Source organism: Crassostrea angulata, chromosome 6 (assembly GCF_025612915.1).
Source record: "Crassostrea angulata isolate pt1a10 chromosome 6, ASM2561291v2, whole genome shotgun sequence".
NCBI classification, from domain to species: Eukaryota; Metazoa; Mollusca; class Bivalvia; order Ostreida; family Ostreidae; genus Magallana; species Magallana angulata.
This window is the reverse complement of record NC_069116.1, coordinates 32658057-32681618: the sequence shown is the minus strand read 5'-3', so window position 1 is coordinate 32681618 and position 23562 is coordinate 32658057. Positions and strand designations below refer to the sequence as shown.

The 23562-nt window shown below is 33.3% G+C and overlaps 2 protein-coding genes, 1 long non-coding RNA gene and 1 pseudogene across 4 annotated transcripts; 1 reads left to right on the top strand and 3 right to left on the bottom strand.

The window, feature by feature from the left end:
* Positions 1–3011: 3011 nt before the first annotated feature.
* LOC128187459 (uncharacterized) lies at positions 3012–5445 on the bottom strand (annotated as a pseudogene).
* Positions 5446–5573: 128 nt separating this feature from the next.
* On the top strand, positions 5574–9149 carry LOC128190887 (uncharacterized). Of its 2 annotated transcripts, XM_052863103.1 has the most exons (5): positions 5715–5939; positions 6540–6610; positions 7019–7165; positions 7728–7802; positions 8568–9149. In XM_052863103.1, the coding sequence occupies exons 1-5, from the start codon at positions 5740–5742 to the stop codon at positions 8780–8782; spliced, it is 708 nt and encodes a 235-aa protein (XP_052719063.1). In that variant the 5' UTR covers positions 5715–5739; the 3' UTR covers positions 8783–9149. The 2 variants fall into 2 exon arrangements, 1 of the variants encoding a protein (XP_052719063.1); XR_008244396.1 differs by lacking the exons at positions 5715–5939; positions 7728–7802; positions 8568–9149 and adding an exon at positions 5574–5615 and having other exon boundaries at positions 5983–6610; positions 7019–7150.
* Positions 9150–9264: 115 nt separating this feature from the next.
* LOC128190889 (uncharacterized) lies at positions 9265–12343 on the bottom strand. The gene is made up of 3 exons (XR_008244397.1): positions 12165–12343; positions 11643–12004; positions 9265–11371 (listed from the first exon to the last, which is right to left on the bottom strand). It is a non-coding gene; the product is annotated as an uncharacterized LOC128190889 (long non-coding RNA).
* A 2680-nt stretch (positions 12344–15023) lies between these two features.
* On the bottom strand, positions 15024–18196 carry LOC128190883 (uncharacterized). Its single transcript, XM_052863096.1, has 2 exons — positions 17330–18196; positions 15024–15945 (listed from the first exon to the last, which is right to left on the bottom strand). Exons 1-2 carry the CDS (start codon positions 18147–18149, stop codon positions 15155–15157), a joined length of 1611 nt encoding a protein of 536 aa, XP_052719056.1. The 5' UTR covers positions 18150–18196; the 3' UTR covers positions 15024–15154.
* Positions 18197–23562: the final 5366 nt, after the last annotated feature.

Sequence of the window (23562 nt, the reverse complement as noted above, 5' to 3'; positions counted from 1 at the left end):
TTTATTTGTAATGTATATAGATATATAACTATATACTAGTACGCATTATTTCATCTTGTAATTGTTTCTCCCAAATTTTAATTGTGCGCATGTTTACACCGTAATTTATTTATGTATATAAAGCAAAACCTTCTCGCATATTCAGTTGTAGGAAGAATATTCTTGTGAGCTACTTAGGTAACCAATTTGTAAGGAGATAAAAGGTTTATCGAACCTATTACCTTATATGTGTGATAAATTTTACACGTCACACATAAGATTACACTTGTCACTGTACGAAAAAATGCCTTTAAATCAAATAAAGGGACGTAAAATCTTTTTCTTTTTTTTTTTCTTTTTTTTTGGGGGGGGGGGGTCAAGTTTCCCCGTCGTCCATGAATATGAATGAAATTTCTTCAGAAGTGTATCTGCGTCATTTGGTATATGTCAGAAAATGTTTTCATCAAAACCTTTCCTTTATTGTTGATGAGCTTATCCGTTTTATCATTTCCTGTGCAGAATAATTTTCACATGACTAAAACCAATTTAAAAGCATATGAAATTCATATTTTTGAAGAGACATCAGCATATCAGAATTTGAATACAAGGCAAAATATCCAACCATAGTACCGTTCAAAGAATATAATGGGTCATTTTCAAATGGTATGTTTAATTTATGTTGGTAAAGAATTCATAATAAAAAACTTTTCCATAATATATCATTTTGTTGTAAAATTTTGATATTTCATTTTCAACTGCGATAATGCAGAAATCATTTCTATGCAATGTGTGCTGGTGAAATTCTAAATAATTTATCATACGATACACAAAAGTTTGTAAGATTTTTGTCTCCATGGATATTATGATTTTTTCATAATTGCGTCAAAATCTGCCTGAGATTTGATTCCTGAAAGATTCAAATACTGCAAATGTATATACCGAGAAAATCATTTTCGATATTCAAAAGAAACTTCTTCATTCCCTGAATGTGTCTGAAGTTCTTCATTCTATAGTTACATTTCTTTCCCAAAGAAGTTTTAGGTAACACAAAGGGTTTAAAGTCCAGTTTAATTTTTAACACAAGTGATGAAATAATGCTAGTATCCACTTCTACCGAACCTGCAATTAAAGGGGTTCGCTCCTTCGTTTTGGGTAGCAATTTTGGGTCACCTCTAGTCTGACAATTCTGCATCACATATTAGTTCTAGTAGTATATTTATATTTTACAATACCAAATAAACTTTATTAAATAAAATTGCTTTTAAAAAATTACATTTTTACAGAGTTTAGTAAGAGACTACATTTTGTGGCGGAAGGTTTTCAAGAAGGAAATGACATTTGTTTTTGATAACTCAAAAGTTTTAGAGTACTGTTACTTTAGCTTTCTAATTTTCAGCGCAGACCAAACTTCTAGATATTTTGTGTATTACGATATATTCACGATGTTCTAAAAAACATATTAAGACAATGTTTTGATATTTCCTTCGATATATTTTGGCATATTTAGCTTATATTTCATAAAAGTTAAGAAAAAAATAACTCCAATTATACCCCCAAATTAGCTTAGTTCATACTATACCTCAAATTTTTGAGATGTGACCATTACTTGTTTTACTTTTAAATGAGACATTAAATGTATGTCTATTTGTATGCAAAGTTTTGGAAAGATGACATTGCTATTATTTTTTTAAAATTTGCGTTCTAACATGATAACTCCAAAATGTTGAACATCTGTTGCTGTGTTCATCATGTACTGGCCTTTGAAGCCACCAGTAAAGCAAGAATTTCTAAACTTTGACTTAGATTTTACTTTTATAGTCACTACATGTGTTCAACTTCATACTGTATTAAAATCATACTAAATTATAGTTCAAACTTTTAAATAAATTTGTTTAAAACTTTAAATTTTTTAAAACTAGTATCAATTTCCATGTCAAATTTTAGCAAAAATTTCAGGAAAATTATCATTTCTGTTTGGGGCCCTATATTTCCAAAAAATGGCATGTGACATGGGTCAAAAATAAAATAAATGAACATTTTAGGTCCCCATCTTTATATCCAAGTGGTTTTCGGATGATTGGCGTTACTTTTATATCAGGTGCCAACCTCCTTAAAAACCAGAAAAAGGTATTTTTTTGTAATGGTTATAAACCCCGGAGTAAAATATCAGTTGTTATTCCATTTTTATTAAAACAATTTAAGGCATGTAAGCCAAATTGTTCTTTTATTTCCATCAACAACCTCGATAATCGTTTTGCGGCAACTTTACGTGTAAAACTTATGGATATAGAGGAATTATTGCAAATTTCGTGCAAATTCATTCGCTAAAGCATGCGAGTTTCATTTGTCAAGAAAGATGATATTAATTTTCAGTGTAACCAATCGAGGCAAAATTGTACTCAATCCAAGTTTCCTGAATAACTAAATATTTCTCTGATAGAGTCAATTCTAATTATCTGATTTTGTCTCTTTCTTCAAAACATGGTGCATTATCAGCTAAGAGTTGAATTAGATTTCTGCCATCCCTGGTTTTAATGAAAAGGGAAATGTTTAGATAGCGTAACGTAAAAACGCGTTATGATTGTCTCCAATCAAAGAACTATGAAGAAAGTTGTATCCATAACCATCTACATATTCATCTAATGATCTAGAAAATATCTGGAATTTCCTGAAATCGAAAAATCGTGGTTTCCAAACGGTTCTTTCGTCTTGAACGATATCATGTAATGTTGTTCTACTGCAATTTTTGAGCAATTGTAACTCATGCCCGTGAGAAAATTGATTAACAATTGGTTTTGAATTAATTCATGTTTCATAAATTTTTCTATTGATTCATAATAATTGCTTCAATTGTATGACGTAATAGAAAAATTTGACACAATTGCAATTATTTTAGTAACAGGCTTAATGAGTTTGACAATATTTTGATAAATCAACTATTACTGCAATTTAATACACTGCAAATGAACAAATTCAAAGGTAAAGATGGATACTTTCATTAACATTATTACTATCTATCTCTCTCTCTCTCTCTCTCTCTCTCTCTCTCTCTCTCTCTCTCTCTCTCTCTTCGTAAGATTGTTGTTTTAATGTATGTCAATTATCTAAAACAATTTCTTTCGATCTAGAAGATGTACATAAATAACATAAATAATTTTATAATTCTTAAAAATTTCTATTAATGTGTACAAAAGATTAAACTATTATATTATTAAAAACAAATATTCAAAAAACAAAACAGGAAAGAATCACTGCAAATCAACTAGTCATAGCGTGTTTGGAAAAATTTGATCATGTGTAAAACAATTCGCTTACCCTATCAAATAATTCATTCTACACAGAAATTAAATTATTCACGATTCACTTAGCCACAAGGAACAGCATTTTGAAGTGCATATATCAGTGTTGAACATGGCCAATCATTATGATACTTCTTATTGTCTTGGTAAAATATTGTATTACACACAGATGTACAAATACTCTCTCATGAACAATATCTTAAATCATCAGCATTTTTCAAACTCTTGTGCATCTAATATTTTGAGTTTTTGTTTTAACAAATCCAAAAATAAATTTTAAAAACTCAAAACACAACAATAATTATGGAATAAAATTCTCAAAGACCAGCCAATCATTGAGTCACTGAAAGCTTTAGTTCAAGATTAAAACGATTTAATACAATCGGTTTTTGAAAAAAAAAAACATTGACCTGTATATTTGTTATTTGTGATTTGAAATTGGATGGGGGCGTGGGGTGTAGAAATCAGAGTTATTTCAAAAGATACATGCATTATAATATTCACATATCAATGTAATGACTTATCTTGTATTCATTGCTTTATTATGAACTATTCGTATTATAATCTTTAAAATTCTGTCGGTTGTATCTTGGAATTAAATCTTTAGGAATGTCGTAAACGCCCATTAGTCGATCAATTTTAATTTTAAGAAAGCATTAACAATTCGATGTACACTCTGATATGCTTGTCATGCATTTCGTTTAATTTGTATTGATAACTTGACCTTTGAGGGCACAAGGGCATTGCATCATTACAAATCGTTTCATTGACTGCTATAAATTTAACTAGCGTTTAAGTAAAATCAGCATCAAAAATACTAGTATAGTAATTTTTTAGAGGTTCATTAACGTCTTCTGGTACAGGTGGTGGTGTGCAAAATATTTGCACGGGTATGCTATTGCTAGAACCTTTCCATTTCCGTATATCCTGTACACTTGATGAACCTATCTGATTCATCATTATTTTGGCTAAACAGTTTTTGCAAGATTTAAACCAGTTCCAAAAATTATATTTTTTACGCATGTGAAAGTCTATTTTCATGCTTGAGGTCAGATATGCTGACTTGAAAATAAGGTGAACTAATTCTGCACCATTGTATTTAATTTTATATCCATTGAAACTCTCAAAAGGTATGTTAACTTTGTTTTGGTATAAACGTAATAGCAAGAAAAAATATTTAACTTTAACCAAAGAGTACCAATGTACGACGATTTTACTTTTTTTTAGTAAATAAAGATATCAGCTGATAACACAATGTCCTGTTGATCATATTCAATGATGCTGATCTTTTTAAGCATTCTGTTTTTAAACTATTTAAAATCCAATCTTTCGTTAAACAAGTCGGTCCTACAGAACTCTTTTGATTCTCATACATACTATTTAATACATCTATATATTTTGCAGAACAATCATTATTACTTTCAAAAGCTCTGTCAAAATCTTCTTTTGATTTGATCCCTGAATTTTTAAAAAACTGTTGCACTAATCTTAAGTATTCTTTTTCCAATTTGAATACACATATTTCCATACTGCGAAGGTCTCTGTAATTCTTCATTCTATAATTGCACTTCCGCTCTACAGAATACTTTGGAAAAATAAATGGTTTAAAGTCCGTCAGAATTTTTAAAAAGAGAGAAATAATCATATCAACGTTTACAGGGTTAATAATTCCCAAATGAATTGGAAATTTATCAAAATGATTAAAGAAATTGAATAAAGTTTCAGTCGTTATATTATTCATATTAGCACAACTAAAAGCATTTGAGCCAAATTGTTTTCCTATTTCTAACAATACCACGATAAATCCCTTTGCTGCAACTTTATGAGAAAAACTTAAAGATTCGGATGCAGGATTACAAATTTCGGGCAAACTCATATTATTGATCATTCTAGTTTCTCTCACTAAAGACAATGCTATAGCATTGTAGCTATCTGAGATAAAAATATTCTCAATCCAACTGTCCTGGACCTTTCCAGTTTTATTATAAATAAACATAACCAATTTTCTTCTTTTGGTTTTTTCTTCAAAACAGGGAGCATTATCAACCAACAACTGAAGAAGATTTTTACCATCGCGAGTCTTTATGTAAACAGACATCCCAATTTTTCTTAGAAACTGAAATGCTAAAAAATTACCTCCAATTACTGGCTTCGGGGCCACCAACATATAAAAATCTCAGCTCAAATCTCAGCCTCAAATCTTAAATTTCTGACTCTGGTGAGATTCTGCTAAAACGGTGTGCCACCAAACTTTCTCAGAGTCGCCTCACGAGAGTCGAGTTTTACGGAAAAATCTCAGCTTATTTTCGTTACCGCAGGAAAAATGGCGTCGATCGGGTAAGTCAACTCTACTTTCATTTTCTTGTTTATCGCGTTATTTATGTAAATTACATGTGAAAATTATAACTGACGTCACATGTGAAAGTCGTCTGCATGTAAATATTATTCATTACGTTCAGAAATGGCGAGCGAGTGTTCTGAAAGTGTCTCAGACGCCAGTTTAAAAATTAAAAAACCTAACTGGACCGAGTTAGAAAAGAAAATTTTGGTGGAAGAAGTGCATTTGAGGGAGGGTTTATTGTTTGGGAAATTTAAGGGTGCTGGGGGTGGGAAGATAGCGATGGACGTTGCCTGGAGAGAGGTTGCACAGGCAGTGAACGGGTATGTTTATCTTCACCAGTTGAAATTGTTGTTTTTATTTTAGGGAATTCCCAAAGTGTCACATGGTTTTGACCGATAAATATAGAATAAACATGGATACTGATACTTCTATGCGGGTTCACAGAGTTGGATGGTTTTCCCCCAGATGCAAAACCAGTCTTCAACAAAACAAAATGCGATAAGTTTTGTTTTTATAGTCCTCTTGAGTGATAAATTAATTGCTTAATGGCTTATAATACGGTGCATTGCTCTATAAATCAAATGTGATTAGAAGAAGCAGGCCCTTAATCATCTTAAATCTATAAGTGCAAGCCAAACAGTTTTTGTTATACATGTATATCTTGTCTTGATTGTGTACATTGCACATTAGTAATTTGAATATCATTTATGAAGAAATATTTTTTAAAGTACAGTACACAATGAAAAAAATGTTATATGATGTGAAAATTACTTCTTATTTAGGGGCATATAAATTATGGAAACTTTTGATTGTCAAGACAGTTCATTGGTTATGTTTTATAAATTGTATAATGATGTGCAATGTACACAGATTATTTATCCAAATTGAGCATCACTGCATGACAATAAATACTATTTTAGGAGCAGTGGTTCGGGAATACTGAGGACAAGTGGGGAGGCTGCCAAGCAGTACAGTAACTTGAAGCAGAGGGGTAGGTACATGTGGTATAACTGATTCATTTATACCGTGGAATCATTAGAATTTGTTATAGCTTAATTTTCGTGGTTTCTGTGGGAATGAGCACTTCCCGATGAATTTACGTCATAGGTAGAAATTAAATTCATTCCTTATAATAATATTCGAACAACTGAAATCAGAAAATAAGGCATATTGTTTGTTAAAATGACGATTCGTGTAAAATTTCAATTGTAATGTCAGGCAGATTATAACGTTTGGCATGCATGTCGTATCATGACGTTACTAGGCAAGTTATGATATATATTATGAAATGTTTAGCCAATCAAATTAGGTGATATATTTGGTTTGCATAATGATGATTATTGTTGAATAATCTTCTTATCTTTAAATTTCACTAACAAGGAATGATGATCAATTGTAGCCAAAGGAAAGTTATCAGAATCAAAACGCCCAAAGACAGGAGGGGGTCCCAAGCCACCAAGCCCCACACCAGTTGAGCTTTCCATTTTGGAACAACTGGAAGGAAGGCCTTCCCTTGAGGGAATATGTGGAGGAATAGATACAGCGGGTAACTATATTGTGTTGTTTATTGAAATATTTACTTTTGCAAATATGTTTCCCTATATGAACCTATAAATTAAAACATTTAATTATGTATCAACTTTTTCATGATGTCAAAAAGTCATAGCACAGGCTGGAATTATTGTTAACATAACATCTCAGTAATTCTAACAGTTCTAAACTATTTGCATTTTTCAAATAATAAATATGCAGCAATGTTAAAAAGTTCAGTGGGATATGAACTTGGTTGGTAAGTGATCAAATCTTCTGAGAAGCCCATCTGAGAGTTTATGTTAACATGTATAGCCTGAAGGGCAGAGATTAAAATCAACAGTGTGGTGTTTCTATCACAATGTAAACCAGAGAAGATTTCATGGCACTGACCCACTTCTTTGTATATGATATAAAAAAAACATGAACCAATTGTTGAATTTATGAGAAAGTTAAGTACAGGATATACTGGTATATCAAACCCCAACACTTATTTGTATGTGAAGTTTCATGTCCAAAATGTTGCAAAAAAAAATAGGAACAAGCATATTAAGAAACTCTGGCAATTTTTATTTAAGATCCAGTGGAAACTCAGCCTTCCACCTCTTCTTCAGCATCTTCAGATGTGCCTGCAAAGAAGAAGGATGTACAAGGTAAATAAATTCTTAAATCATATTTTGATAGAAACAATTATAGAAAGTACACAGGTCAATGAACTTAGTTGGTACATGATCAAATTCTCCGAGAAGCCCTTCTGGCTTCACATGTTTTGATCATGTGTAAACCAAGTCCATATCCATGTGATCATTCCAACATTACCCATATGATAAGCCTTTGCTTTATCAAACGGGTGATGCTTTATCAAATACCTCCGGTCAGAACTTTTTTTGACACAGCCCTTTGCTTCAACACTTCAGTTACCTATTTTCGAAGATTTGCTAGTACTTTCAACGTAACTATATCTACCACAAAAATTGATATAAAATGGATTTTGTCCAAAATTTAAATTACAAGTATGAACTTCAAAGAAAACACTTAACTGCGTAGCATATGCGTCGGAACCTGGGGGCTATTGGAAGAAGGGGCTTAGCCCCTCCCCCCACCACTTTTTTGGCAAAGTTATACATAACCGTAACCAGAAAACCCTTTTTTCTTGTTTGTCAAGATTTTTTTTCTAAGTTAAGCCCCCTTCAAACTTTCTAATTGCTTTGTGTAGTTTATAAAACTGCAATTAACATTAACTATCAAGAAGTTCATCCTGATGACGCGATGAAAACAGATCGCTCTGGTTGTGTTGTGGTGGGGGTATCACTAGTGAGCATTAGCTCACAGATATCTGGTTATGGTTATTATTGCTCAGATGAGAAATGTGGCCCATGGGCTTTTTGTTTTATTTTGTTGTTGTTTTTATAATACAGATTCTGGTAAGAAAAAGAGGAAGCTTACCATCCTGGAGCTAGAGGAAAGGAACCTATCATTAGAGAATGATAAGCTTCAGGAAGAAATAGAGAAGCTGAAAGACGAGAGACAGCTCATTGTGGCCAAGAAATCATATTATGACCTAAAATTCCAAATTTTATGTAATAATAATCCTGAGGTAGTAGCTCAAATGTTGAAGAGCAATGAATGTTGAAAGTTTTTACATAGAAATTTACGATAGGTAAGAGCTGATATCTCAGCACATTTCTGGTGCCATATAATGACATTTTTACTCCTAATTAATCATATATCCACTTCATTTTTGGAGAGTTTTTCCTAATGAACCGAAAATATAACTTTGAGCTTTTCTGATAAAAAATTTGTCTATTGTGGTTGTTGCCATCGTTCATGTTGTAATCTTTTCACAATTTCATCTTCAGAACTAAAGGTCAATTTTAACCAAACTATGAACAAAGCATTTTAATATGAAGGTAATTGCAGTTTCTTAAAATAGAAAGTTATACATGTCTTCTTTCAGAGGGAGTTAATAAAGAATTATTGGTTTTTCAGCTCATTGAGACAAAGTGGGGGGGGGGGACCTTATGCCCTAACATTACTAAACTTGCATGGATGGTGCGCGTTATGATACTGATGCACCCGACAGGCTTGAGTGCTAAATCTAAGCTACAGGTTTCGGATGCTGGAGGAGGTTAAGTTTTTTGGAACAGGTCAAATGTTTTATAGATAATAGCTTTTTTAGCTCACCTGAGCTGAAAGCTGAAAGTAAATATTTTGATGTATTTTGTGATATGATATTGTATCGTATAATACTATATTGTATCATATTCGCGGTTTATAAAGCGTAAACTGCCCCAATTTATGTTATATTGTAAGAATCAAAGGATGCAATATTGTATTTTATATTATTGTATTGATAAACATTGTATCTTATAATACTGTATGAAATGAACATATGATTATCATACCAGCTTTTAACATATGATATAGTGTCAAAACAGTATCCAAGAAGGAAAACTATGATTTTCATATAATATGCATAAGGTGGTGTCATAAAGGTGATGAATTTTTTTATAGGATAGAAGACAAAATGTTATAATATCTTCTTCTGACATATGAAACAATGAAAGGGGCTTAATGTTTAACATAGAAATTTGTGAAGAAATATTTGATCGTCTTTGTAAACAAGACCTAAACATGTAATTATACGTTGAGTATTTTGTATTGGATCCCATAAAGCATACTTAAAGTAATAGCTATTTATATTGCACAGGTGAGCAATGTGGCCCATGGGCCTCTTATTAATTATTACTATTCAAAATATATTATGCCACTCTAAGCTTTGGATGATAAGCTTCCTCTTTGAAAATAAGTCAGTTTTGTTCTTAATGATGTGTGCATTTTAAGTCACTGTCCACTGAAGAATGTTAAATATGATATGATTGTGATACATTGCACTTTTAGCAATACGAGTATTCAAGTTTATGCCAGTATGATTTATTCACTGTAGTTTGTAATACCAGTAAGAATTATATGAAAGTTGTAAGTAAGAATAATTGTTTCATCTTTTATATATATTTGACAATGATATTATTTTAACAAGTTGAGATGATGCGTTGTATTGCTTGTTTAATGTTTAAGTAGTTTACATGTCCATGTATTTGATTGAATGGTGGATATATGTGACTACATGTATATACGTAAGTTGCTTTATCTGATTGCTTTCAACTCTATTAAATGTTATCATCAATGATTATTTTAGCACCAATTGTTGTATTTATTTGTAGTCAGTGAAAATTCCTGACATTCATTAATTCATTATTATTATACCCCCCGCAAACAAAGTTTGGGGGGGTATATAGGAATCACCTTGTCTGTCCGTCCGTCTGTCTGTGCAATCGTGTCTGGTCCATATCTTTCTTATGGAGAAACATTGGAAGTTCTTACTTCACACAAAGATTGCTTATGACCTAAGGGTGTGTCATGACCTTGACCCAAGGTCATTCGGGCAAGGGCAAGGTCACTGGCAAAAAAAAATGCAAAATTCGTGTCCGGTCCATATCTTTCTTATGGGGAAACATTGGAAGTTCTTACTTCACACAAAGATTGCTTATGATTAAAGGGTGTGTCATGACCTTGACCCAAGGTCAATTGAGAAAGTTCAAGGTCGTTTCAAAAAAGCTAAATTCTGTCTGTGTCATGTTTTGTATTAATGGAAATATTAGAAGCTAGAAATTAACAGTTTTCAAAAATAAAGCAGTTGTTATTGATAGAATATGGACAGTGAAATAGATTCATCCAATATTTTCTATATTATAGCAAAAATACACGCGTTATGATTTTTTTCTTAGCGGGGGGTATCAATTGTGAGCTTGCTCACAGTACCTCTAGTTATAATTATTCATTAATCAATTCACCATGTTAGTAATATGTATAAGGTACCGGTACATAAAGTAGTAAATTGTAAACTGTAATTTTATAATTAAAATTCTAAGATGTTGACTTTGCATAGAAACGTACTCATAAGAAGTATGTATCTCTCACGTGGTCCCTCACGGTGCGTCCTACAGCGTCTTCTGGAACCCTAACGTGGACGTCCACGGCCACATCAACTGCATTCGTCAAGTCTGAGTCTCTCAGAATGTCCCTCCGTTGAATACCTATGTTGTGGAGAATAGCACATGCTGTCACTATTCTGCACGCTCTTTCAGGCTTGGTCCGAAGGCCACAGTGGAGGGCATGAAATCTCTTTTTCAAAATTCCAAATGTTTGCTCAATCGTGACTCTGAAATGTTATTGAAGAACTTACATGCAGCAATAAATAAGATTTTTAAAGTGAAATGTATATCGCTTTACTATCATATTCCACTATACATGATTGCACATTTGATACTACATGTATGTGCCTTATAGAGGTAGCAATAATTTAATGACATACTCAAGCATTGTGGCTGATTTTTAGAAAATAACTGGTGTGAAATTGATTTTTGTAAGTTTTCAATTTATTTACAAAGTTTGTTTCGTTTTGAGGCAGAAAACATTATGCAATAGGTAACCTTGTTCTACAATGTGCTGCATTATAGCGTCTGTTTCCAGGAGCATCTTCCGCTATATACGGGGTCAAGAGATAAGGTTTCAGGCCGTATCCAGAATCTCCTAGTAGAAAGCCCGATAGATGCCCTGTTTATCAATATATTTAAAATAATTACTCATTGAAATTTCAGCTTGTACTTCGTGAAATATCTCATACACAGTGTATCAAGAATTAAAAAATACAGGACATCTTGGTACAGAATTTCCACATGCCTTCTTCCATAAGTGTGCATAAGTTGGATTCCCTGAAAATCCGAACATCGTGCACACTTCCTGGCCACTTTGCAACGACATCCAACACTCTAAACTGAGGATCACATGTCATCTGAAAATGTTTATATATATATATATATATATATTTTAGAAGGGTATATCTAAAACATGGGGAAAAAAGATGTTCAAGTTGACTTGCTGTTTAAATAGTTTTAAAAAAATACATGGAACAACAGATGTATTATCTTTCAATATTTTAATTGTTTATTTACCTGTACATTGAGCGCATAAAAGCCTTTACGGCATAAATAATCTGCTTCATTTTCTGACGGGGATACAATTTTTATCATTGTTCCATCTACACAACCAATAACACCCGGGAATCCTGTGATAAAATATTATTATTAAATTGCATGAACATAAACATGAATACACGTGTTATTTTATAATTGGGGGTGGGGGGTGGGTGGGGGAAGGGGGTCCTCAATTTTGTACTTTCTTTAGATCTATCATCTGCCCTTGTGATACCGATAATTTTAATTAAGAAACATTTGAGTTCATTAATTAAAAATTAAAAACACGAATATTTAAGAAACAAATGAAATGAAACACGGTAAATTTTGACAAGTCGTTTGATCCACCACTATTATTCTTATACTACATGTGTGAAGAAAGTTGTATCCATTATCATCAACACATAGATCTAATGATTTACTAAAAAAATTAAATTTAGAAAAATCAAAAAGTCGTGAAGTCCAAAAAGTTCTTTTTTTATCTTCAATAATGTCGTGCAGAACTAGTTTGCTAGTAATATCAGAGCAATCATGGTTCATTTTTGGTAAGAAAAGAAATATTTCTGGGTTAATCATTGGGTGTTTGAATACATTCTCTAAAGTTACAATTCCATTTTTAAGCATATATTGGCTGTATTTGAATGGAAAGTTATAGAAAAGTAAACCAAGGAGATGGGCATTGTTTTTCTGTAGACTAATATTAACATATTTTTCAATATGATTTTGAACAATGTCTTTTGAGGTGTCTGATATTTTTAAAATCAAATATATCAGATACTCATGTGGGATAAAGATTTTAAGTCTATGGGTATTGCAATTCACAACTGGAGACAAAAGGTAAATGTTACAGTGTAAAACTCTGTTAATGACAAATTTGTAAAAGATTGGTACGTTAAGGAAGGCATAGTCCAAAATGGTAAAACCATCGACGTCCATACTTGTGGTGACAACTGAAAAATCGTTTAAAAAGCTATGATAGAAACTAAAAAAATTCACATTTCCATTCTTGCTAACGTAATGCAAAGGTAATCTGTTGTGGTTATCTAGAAAAAAAGCTTCTTCTTGTAACTTTTTTTGAAGAGACACTGGAATGTATCTATCGGTTATGACTATTTCTTCCGTCGTTTCGTTACTAAACCGGACACTCATGGCTAAATAATGACTTATAGACCTATTCTGGCTGTCAAATACAGATGTTGGATATCGTGAGAGCAATTCAGAAAGAACATTTATCTGCCCACATATGGCTGCTGAGTGTAAAGGAGTGGATCCATTTAAAGATCTTACATCAAACCTGGCCCCTTCTTTCTCCAATATATCTATCATATCAATATTGCCAACACTGGAATATCTTGCAGCCCATTCCCATAAAGTATGACTTTGTCCCAAATAAAACACATCTATATCCCAATGATACGCTAAGAAGTGAGATAACGTTATGTTGTAAGGGCACATGTTTTCTACGTACTCTTTTCTTTCTTTTTCATTTAATTCAATTATTTCTACTCGCCTTCTTCGATATAAGCATCTACCTAATTCATTGATAATTTGGTGTATAAGAAGATTGAATATTTTCGATCGTTTGAACCTCAATGCTGTGAATAAAGGGGTCCTACCACCAGACTCTCGACAGCGCAATGTATTATTGCTTCTCTTCAACAGTATCTCAACAATTTCTGTGTGGTCATTTTGTATTGCAGTTTCCATGGCCGTTTCACATCTTATAAGGCGATGGTCGTCTAGAAATACAAAGTTAATCATCTGCAAATTCTCGCCCGAATCGATAGTTTGAAGTCGAGTTTGATGAAAAGATGTCCAATATTGTGAAGAGTTGCAGGAAAGACACAAGTCTTCCGCACCGTGATGCAGAAGAAGATCCACGATCTCCAAGTATCCATTTTTGGCAGATAAATAAAGCGCCTGGTTTAGGCTGGTAATAAAAATAGATATAAATCTCAGTAAGAATTCTTGCACAATATTTGAATGACTATTTTCAACTGCCAGGAGGAATGAATTCGATCCGAACGATGTTTGATGAGACACATTAACGTTATGTCGTATAAGAGTCAGCACAGTTTGAATGTGTCCGTTTTGTGCGGCAATGTTCAATAAACTGTACTCCCAAAATGCATAAGTTTTGCAAAAATGCAACATATCAACAGTCTCATTTATATATTTTGGACCTAATCGGGTAAAATTTACATCTGCATGACGGTCAAGTAGAGCTTTTAAAGATCTGTGATTTCCAAACGCAGCGGCGACATATGATGCCGTTATATTTCCTTTGTCAGTTTCATCCACTGGTCGTAAAGAAAACAAGTCTAACAGAAGTGACATGGCTGTATAGGAGTTTAATTTAGCTGCTGCTTGATGAAGGATGTACACTTCAGAAAACTCGCTGATATACTTTTTACCGATTTGCAAGAATTGATATTTGATTTCCTTGTCTGATGAACAAGCTGCGAAGGATGCGAGATCAACAATGCTGATGTTAGTAAACGATCTTTGTTGTCGTAAAAGATTTAGCAAATACTTTGAAAACAAGCAGCATCCATCTCTCTTGGATACATAAAACTGTTCAGTCTTTCTGGTAATGTCTGTCAGGTACGCTGCCAAACTTTTGTGGACAAGTGATATTTTGCCATTTCTTTGGCGAATAAAATGACTAAGTTCCTTGCCTATAATGGACAAAACATCAACTATTTCATTATCTTTTAGGTCAGCAATCGTTAAGAGCTCTTCGACATACAAAGGTTCCATTGTAGAACATAAGACTTGAAAAACCTTTATAACAGTTTTAAAAACCTCTCGATTGTGAAATATTCTTTTTAATTGGTCGTCAAATAAATCTTCAAATGTTGTGCAACTGCCCTGTAATGTCATATCGTTTTGTAACCATCGAACCAAAACGTTCTTCAGAAGTAACATATTTCCTTTTGTATATTTGACAGCTTTTGAAACTGCTGTATCTATATAACTAGTTTAAAAATCCGTTTTAGGTGAGTTTGCTCAGAGAGAGATACATGTTTAATCTTGTTTTCTACAAATCTGTGCGTATCTTTTGTGTTGCTATCATCCATAGGCCTCTTTTCAATGACCATAAGTTGTGTACGAGCTATTCTAATATCAGACGTATTTCTTGATGTTATAAAGAATTTGATGTTTTTTGGAAAACCTGGCAAGCGTCTCCAGAGTAAATTAAAAATATTAAAACTACCATGTTCAATACATTCATCTAAAGCATCAATAACCACAATGTAAGTATTGTTAACCATGTCTAAATCATTCAACGCTTTCAGAACTAAAAAGTCAAGACAGCCCTCTGGATCTTCTACACATATGTTATTTTCAAAATATGTATGGTATCTTGAATTCTTTTCTAAAATTTGGAGAAAGCCTGGTATTTGTTTTGAAAAGCCTCCAGCCAAATTTTTTACAAAGTTACCAGGGGTAAGAGTCTTTCTTGAATAAAAATTACAAATATGGAATGCAACAATATGTTGATGGATCCAATTTCCAGGAAAGCGTTTATCACTCTGGCAAATTAAATGAGCTACAATAGCTGACTTTCCATACCCCATTTCAGCCAATAACAACACACCACGCTTGGAGAAAAACATCTTCTCGTCCAGCTCGTTTAAGAGCCATTCCCGACCTACCAATTTGTCATGCTGGGATCGGTAGAAGTCCAAGTCAATATCCATGGTAAAAGGAGGTTCATAAGTTGCATCTTTACAAGTCAACACACTGGTATCTGCCTCTACAACATAGAAAGAGATTGTGTTAGATAAGCATGTTCACTCTGCTGCTTATTCGATGATAGACATACAACGTAATTAAGCAATCAATTGTAATTTAATGCTCGTATTTTATAACATATGTAATGTAAATTCGTACATCTTTTGATGTATATTCCATAAAATTGTGATGTGTATTATAATCTGGTAATATATATTCGACAATCTTCTGAAAATAACAAGATTATTGAACAAACATAACACGAAGTTCATCAACTTCATCCAGTAAAAAAAAACCAAAAGGCATAAAAAAATTACAAGAATATAAACAAACATCACAAAAGTATTAACAACACAATATATTCAAGACATTACATGATTATTGAACACGCATCAATAAACATGCAGTAACGTTTCCTATGTCAAAACCTATGCATTTTATCATCATATATCTTTAATTATTTTCTATGTAAAATTACAACGAATAAACATGTTATTCTGTCTAACCGTGAAATAGATTTTTTGCTATCTACCCATAATGAATAGTCATCGAAACTATGAAAGGGGCATGGTCACGATTTTGGTCAAATTCTATTTTTCTGTTTTTATTATATACAATAATGCTTTTCTAATGATCAGATAAAGTTTGATAGTTAGTCGTAGAGTAACAAGCAAGATACAGTGCTCACAATTCTTTGTCATGTAAACAAGGTTCGTCACTATTTTTGTTTACTTAGGTTCAATATACCAGTAAATATCTTTTTCAAGATGATTTTTCTAGTTTTAATTTGTTTTAAGCAAAAATTAACAGTTCCTAATGTTTAACACATTCATTGTACGTCTAAAACTGGAATTTTCACCTAAACAGTCAAAATGTAAACAAAAGTTTTGTAAGCGTAACAAAGAAGTGTTAGCTTGTAACTCGCTCATAACTCAACGACTGACACTAAAATTTTGGTTGCTTATTAGAAATGTCTTACAGCGCATTGTAAATATTAAAATTGAAAAAAAAAATGACCAAATTCGTGACCATTCCCCTTTTACCGGCAGCATTCAATTTCAGTCGTTTTAACCTCGGAATACCTATGGTGTATCCGAGTAGATAGTCTTAATTAAAAGTCCGATAACTCTAATCTGTTTACTATCAAGAAAATCTGCATCACCTACGTATAAAGTTTTCTTCGGTATAATACAATTCTTATTCACTGACTACTCGGACCATAGGAAATCTATATTGTCCCCCATCGACAGAAACTATTTCTCTCGACTTTGCCTTGGGAAATAGTTGCTGTCTAAGGGAACAATAATTTTGCTATCGCCCTCATAGCCAGTAAATAGGCATATAATAATGTATTTGACAGAAGAAAACAATTATGATTATGTATGCTAAATAATGATCTTCCTCACCATTTGTATTGTATTTCCTTAGAAACTCACTCATTATAATGAGCATAGCGACAAACAATGATAAGATAGGGAAAAATTTAAGCTGTCTGTCTGGTTCGTTTTTATCTTCGTTGATCGATAAAAAGTCGTTAATATTTGCTTGTCTTATCAGTTGAAGGCTATTAAATGCACTAAATACTTCTATTTTTGCAAGACTGTGCTTGTCTGTTGTTAGAAGACCTTGAATTTCGATCACAGTTGTAGAAATGCATCGAAATCCAACCAAAGAAGGGTGTTGAAAAAATTGTAAAAGATTCGATATCGCTTTTTTAAGTCCTCTTTTAGACACTTCAAATAAATCCGTGTGAGCAAAATCAATATTCCGTACATTGCGAACTGCATCTAAACGGTTTTTATCGTCACCAATTTTAAAATATTGACAATTTTGCAATAGAGACAACATAGTCTGGATATCATATTTAATCAATCTTCCATCACGTACAAATATACGACAAAGTTCAACTTTTGCTCCTTCACGATCTCTCTGTGATAGCTTCCATAATTTGATATGCTGCCACTGCATTCTGTTCTTGTGAATGTTGTACCGCATTAACTTCTCTGTCTCTCTTTTCCATGCGGCACAAATGCTGCACCACTGTTTGACGTTGCATCGCTTGCTACAACATTGGGTGCAAGCAGCGTTTGAACCAACCTTTCTTTTTAAGCGGTCATACAAGTCTTCCAAACACTGATCTACGTACGTTTTTAGTCCAACTGTAGAGTATTTGAGTGCTTGAATAAGTATAAGAAAATTTTGTTCCTCTGGTTTGTAATTATCCATGTCTTTTCAGCAAAATGCACATATCAGCTTTCAGTTTGAGAGTTGTATTCAACAGGTTACTACGAAAGCCCATGAGGCTTATACGTACGAAAGCCCAGAAGGCTCATTCGAAAATCGAAATTCTAGATTCAAAATACGAGATTCAATGGCTAAATTAACATATCAAATCATAGAACTGAACACATGTTCTCTAGCATAACGGCTATTGGCCAAAAACTGTCTAGCCACTGTTTTTGTATTAGTCCTTTTAGTTCCCATTGCGTCATGAAAAAGCAGGCGGTATAGGTAGGGGTAATAGAATGCCGATTTGTTCAAAATAAAATTTTATTGCATTGAAAAAATGACAATAATAAACTGTAAAAATCCATAAAACGAAATACAAATTCAAAGCAGAGCAACACGGACCTCTAAAAAGATAGAGGTAGGATCAGGTGCCTAGGAGGAGTGAGCATCCTCTGCTGACCGGTCACACCCGCCGTGTGCTCTTTGTTGTAATCGGGAAAAAAACGGAAAAGTCCTTAGACAATTAGGTGATTAATTATGGTCTAACAATTAGTATGGAAAACGTCAGTCAGCATGCGACCCAGTGGAATATTGTATTTGCTGACAAGTCCGATGTATTGACCATAGAACTTACGAAAAGATGACTTCAAACGAGACAGTTGATAATCCTTTTCTATCAATGTGTTTGTCAGTAGCTTGCCTCGCCATAGAAAATGTTCATACAAAGAGCATGCCCTTGTGTATCGAAATAACTGAGAGGCAAAAACACCATATGCAGGTGATGAAGGTATATTGCTACATAAGTAAGGAAAGTTTACTATAGAAAAATTGAAGTCATCGCGTTTATCATAAAGTTTTGTTGTTAGACTACTATCAATGTCCATTTTCAGTGAAATATCCAAATATGAAACAGATGACGCAGACTCTGTGGTATCTTTTATTTCAAGTTTACTGGGATATGTCGAGTCGACATAAGTATGGAAATAGCATTTGTTATTGATAATACGTCGTCGTTATACCTGAATGTTGAGTTGAAGGTCACAGCGAGTGATTTATTTTTTTTCACGTACAAGTCTTTGAATAAATTCTGCTTCATAAGAATACAAAAAAGGTCTGCCAACAATGGGGCACAATTGGTACCCATAGGAATTCCAACAGATTGTTGGAAGACTTGATTTCCAATAACTACATAGATGTGTTCTAGAAGCGCGGCACAAATGCCAATGAACGCAGAGAGAAACGTCAAGAGAGCGTGATGATCGCAGAAACGGTTCTTTCGGGTCGCAGTGTGAACGCAGTAGAATGATAAACAACACGTTCAAACGCTGTCGATACGCAGTGAGAGTGCGATGCGCTGTTAGAGACCTTACGGCGCTCTCATCTCCTTTGTGCATGCTCAAAGTGCGCACCGTCTCATTGCGTTCTACAATACTCTAGGCGATCCCTCCGCGACAAAGGAAGATGATGTTGCGTTGTTACGGCGCTGTACGAGATTCTACAAAGTGGAAATTTTGACAATTTTGGCCGGTGGGGGTGGGGTGGGGGTTTTGGAAACGAGATTCATCTAAGGTGTGATACGTATACCTGTTTATATCTTCTATTCTCTTATTAATGAATATTAACAAACTAAAACAAAATATTTATAAAATTTAAACAATGGCTGTTCTTCAATAGCAAGCGATATAGTATTCTCAAACTTGATGTGGATGACTATGTAAAATGTAGCATTTGCGAATATCCCAGGACCTATGATGGGACGTGGGTGTAATTTCCATTTTGTTCTGCTATTCATGTTGCTATCTCTTCCATGTTTTATAACAACTAATAACGGCTGAGATTTTTGTCCTTCACAAATTATATAGAAATTAGTTACGTTTCAATTACAAAATACCTTATTTCCTTAAAACAAAAACAATGCTTTAATCAATTATTTAATATTGAAAAGTTCAAAATTCTTGTTTGTTTTCCACACCATTGTACAAGTTAAAATTTACCTACGAACGTAAAGAATGTCTTGTGCACGCTGTCAGCGTTTAGAGCACGCCGTGGACGCGAGGTGATACCTCTTAGCACGTCATGAGCGCTCGATCGATAGTCTGCAAGAGAGTATAGTCAACCGCCACATAGAACTCTGTGGAAAGCAGTAAAACGCCACGTGAGCTCCATAGAAACACCTCGGTTCCCGTCAGGACGCCGTGACATCCTCATTCGTAAAAATTTTAATAAGATCGTACATTTTTTTCTGAATTTTTCCTGCGCTCCGAAGGCGATTCCATAAATTTTACAACGTCTTGAACAACGCTGTGGGAACGCAACTTGGTGTGACAGGGCCTTAACGACATGAAACCATGACTCTCTCTCTCTCCCTCTCTCTCTCTCTCTCTCTCTCTCTCTCTCTCTCTCTCTCTCTCTCTCTCTCTCTCTCTCTCATGGCGTTGATACACTACAATACACTTTTCGTATTTGGAGTCTTATCTTGAAGGTTGTAAATCTTATATGGTTTTAAAACTTCTAATTTAGATTTAAATCATGGTGTTCGAATTTCATTATAAATAACCCTAATTTTGATATATTGATTTTATCACAGAATATCGTTTCATAGCTAAAGAACAAAATCAAATTTTTTTTTATTTAGAACAACAGATTTAAAAAAAAAATATCTTTGTTCGCGAATCGATTTTTACACAATCAAGGCAAATACCCTTAGGGTTAAAATGTATCGGATAAGAATACTTACAAGGTGATCAAAATAACTTAGATTTGCGAAGCACACGGTATAATATCTAATCTAGCTGTGTCTTCTAGGATAATTCATCAAAATTAATTTAACTATTATTAGGAGATAGTAAGACATTTATTTGTATGAATGGATTATCTTTATTTAGAACAGTCTGATGTCGCTAGGATGCAGGTTTATACAGATATAGGTTTCCGGATCCATAATTAAATTATAGTGTGTCCCCAGATATTTATGCTGCGCATTTTGACGATTTTTCATAAAAATAAACATACCTGTGAAAAAAGTACATTTGATGAAAGGGAACATTTTCAAGTTACTTAATTCACACATTATCATTTTTTTCCTCGTAAATATTTACAGGAACGAAAACAGATTACCTACGGAGATTTTTAGTGGGGAATTTTGACACCTTTTCTCCATTTGGAAGTCGCTCGTGATACATCGCACAATTTTTCAACGTTATCATTCGGTTACCTTCATCTCGTAAGCAATGACAAATCCTCGTAGGCTGTTTATTTTTAGCCTACTGTTATTGTATTGAAACCTCACAAGCTAGAGGGACGTTTCAAAGGAGAAATATTGTGATTTTTTCCGTACAATTGAACGAACATCGTCTGAACCAAGAGCTATTTATAAATATCGAATAATTTAAGAAAATATGCGACAAAAACATCTTTGGACAGACTATAGTTAATTTGGATATTGAATCTCTAATTTCGAATATCGAATCTCGTATTTTGAATCTCGTGTTTCGCATTTCGAAACTCGAATGAGCCTTCTAGCCTTTCGTACATTCAAGATTCGAAATACGAGATTCGACATTCAAGATTAGAAGATTTGAATCAGTACGTAAATTAACGAATCAAATCATGGATCTGAAAATCTGTAACTTAGCGATATCAACCTGTTCTAGATAAAGATCGTACATTCATACCCTTACCAACAAATGAATATTATTTTATCCCTAGCTAAGTGATACTTTGTATGATTCACTCAGAATATATAATAAGAGTAATTATATTCAGTGTGTTTTGCGATTTTTGCACGCCCATTGATTATTTCTCCTTGATGCATTTTACTATAGTAACCAGAGGTATACCTAGAGTTTATTCACACCCTGTTGCACCCCTGCGAATGTGTTCGGAATGTTTTCTTTATCGTTGTTAAGTGTGTAATAAATCCAGGGGTGCTCGAATGAAAGTTCACGAGACTTTCCCGAGATTTGTACAGTTCCTGTGAAATTTCGAGCGAAAGTATAAGTGTTCGGATAATATTCTCAAAATACGTAAGTACTGGTCGTTTTTCCTATCGCATTCTACTTTTGATTTATGTTAAAACATGAAAATCTATAAGATATATATCTTTTTTCATCATCAAGCGGTTATTTAAACTAAACGATGATTTTCAGAACAGAGTTATCGTTCGTGTTCAACAACTCTACACGTGGTTTAAATTATAAACATTGGGTTGCCTAAAAAAAATCATAGCCTTGTTTGATGCTTTTGGTGTTTAATACCATGGTTTTTAAAAAAAAATAATGTGGGTCTGTTTTGTATAAAAACTTGGTATATCGAGTAATTTTCAAGAAACATTCTGCAAAAATACTATAGTCTGTTTCACTATTGATGCTTTTGCTAGGTCAGGCGCGGATCGAAAATTAATCCTTAGGGGGGATCGCTATACTAAGCATGTTAATTGTTGCAGAAAAAGCAGAAAAACTGTATATTTTCTATTATCACACTTATTTCTAAAACTATTTTTATTCACCAATTAATGAACATAAAGTTTAAAATCAATAAACGTTTAGATTTTATATTTGCTAGATTCCAGAAAATAGACTATAAACACGAGGCACGATTTTTACTGCGAAACTGTTAGGGTCAAATAAAACCACGTGTTTTAAATTTAAATGACAATAACATTCGCACGTGTGTGTTGTGTGAAAGTGCCGGTATTATAGAGCGATTAATTAGCGGATCCGGAAATATTCTTTTCCGATGGAGGGGGGGGGGGGGGAGAGACCTATGTTCAGTAATTCTACTGTGTGAATAAGATAAATAAAAGTTTCAGGGGGTGGGTGGGTGGGAGATCCGTACCCCCTCCCTCCTCGCCCAAGCCCGACACCACTCGAGTTCCGCGCATGGAGAATATGTTTTAATCAAAATAAATATTATCTTTCCGGTTTCTATGGATAAGAGATTAATTTGAGCTTTACTTATCGTTTGTTTTATAAACAATATGAGATAAACTAATCATTAAACATTAATTTATTATCTTAACATTTTGCACTTGATTCAGAGGGTGGGGGTTGTTGGATTTTTTCATATTACTATTTTTTTTAAATTTATTTTTACGTGCAAATTTTATTCTTTGTCTTTGCATATATGCACAATATCTAATATTATTATAATAAAAGAAAAACAATTATTTTTTATAAATTTGCTTAATTACTGCGTCCCCCCCCCCTTTGCAGATTATAAAAGTGGGCATTAAAATCATTATTTGATCAATATAAGGGATTTCAATGACTTTAGATAAGACTAAACAAAATGAACGATCACATCGTCAACAAGATTAAATAGATGTGCTTAGGGGATCCTTTGTGGGTAAGGTTTGAAATTGTCCTAATACATGTGTGCCGAAAATAAAATAATTATTTTGCTCAAATGA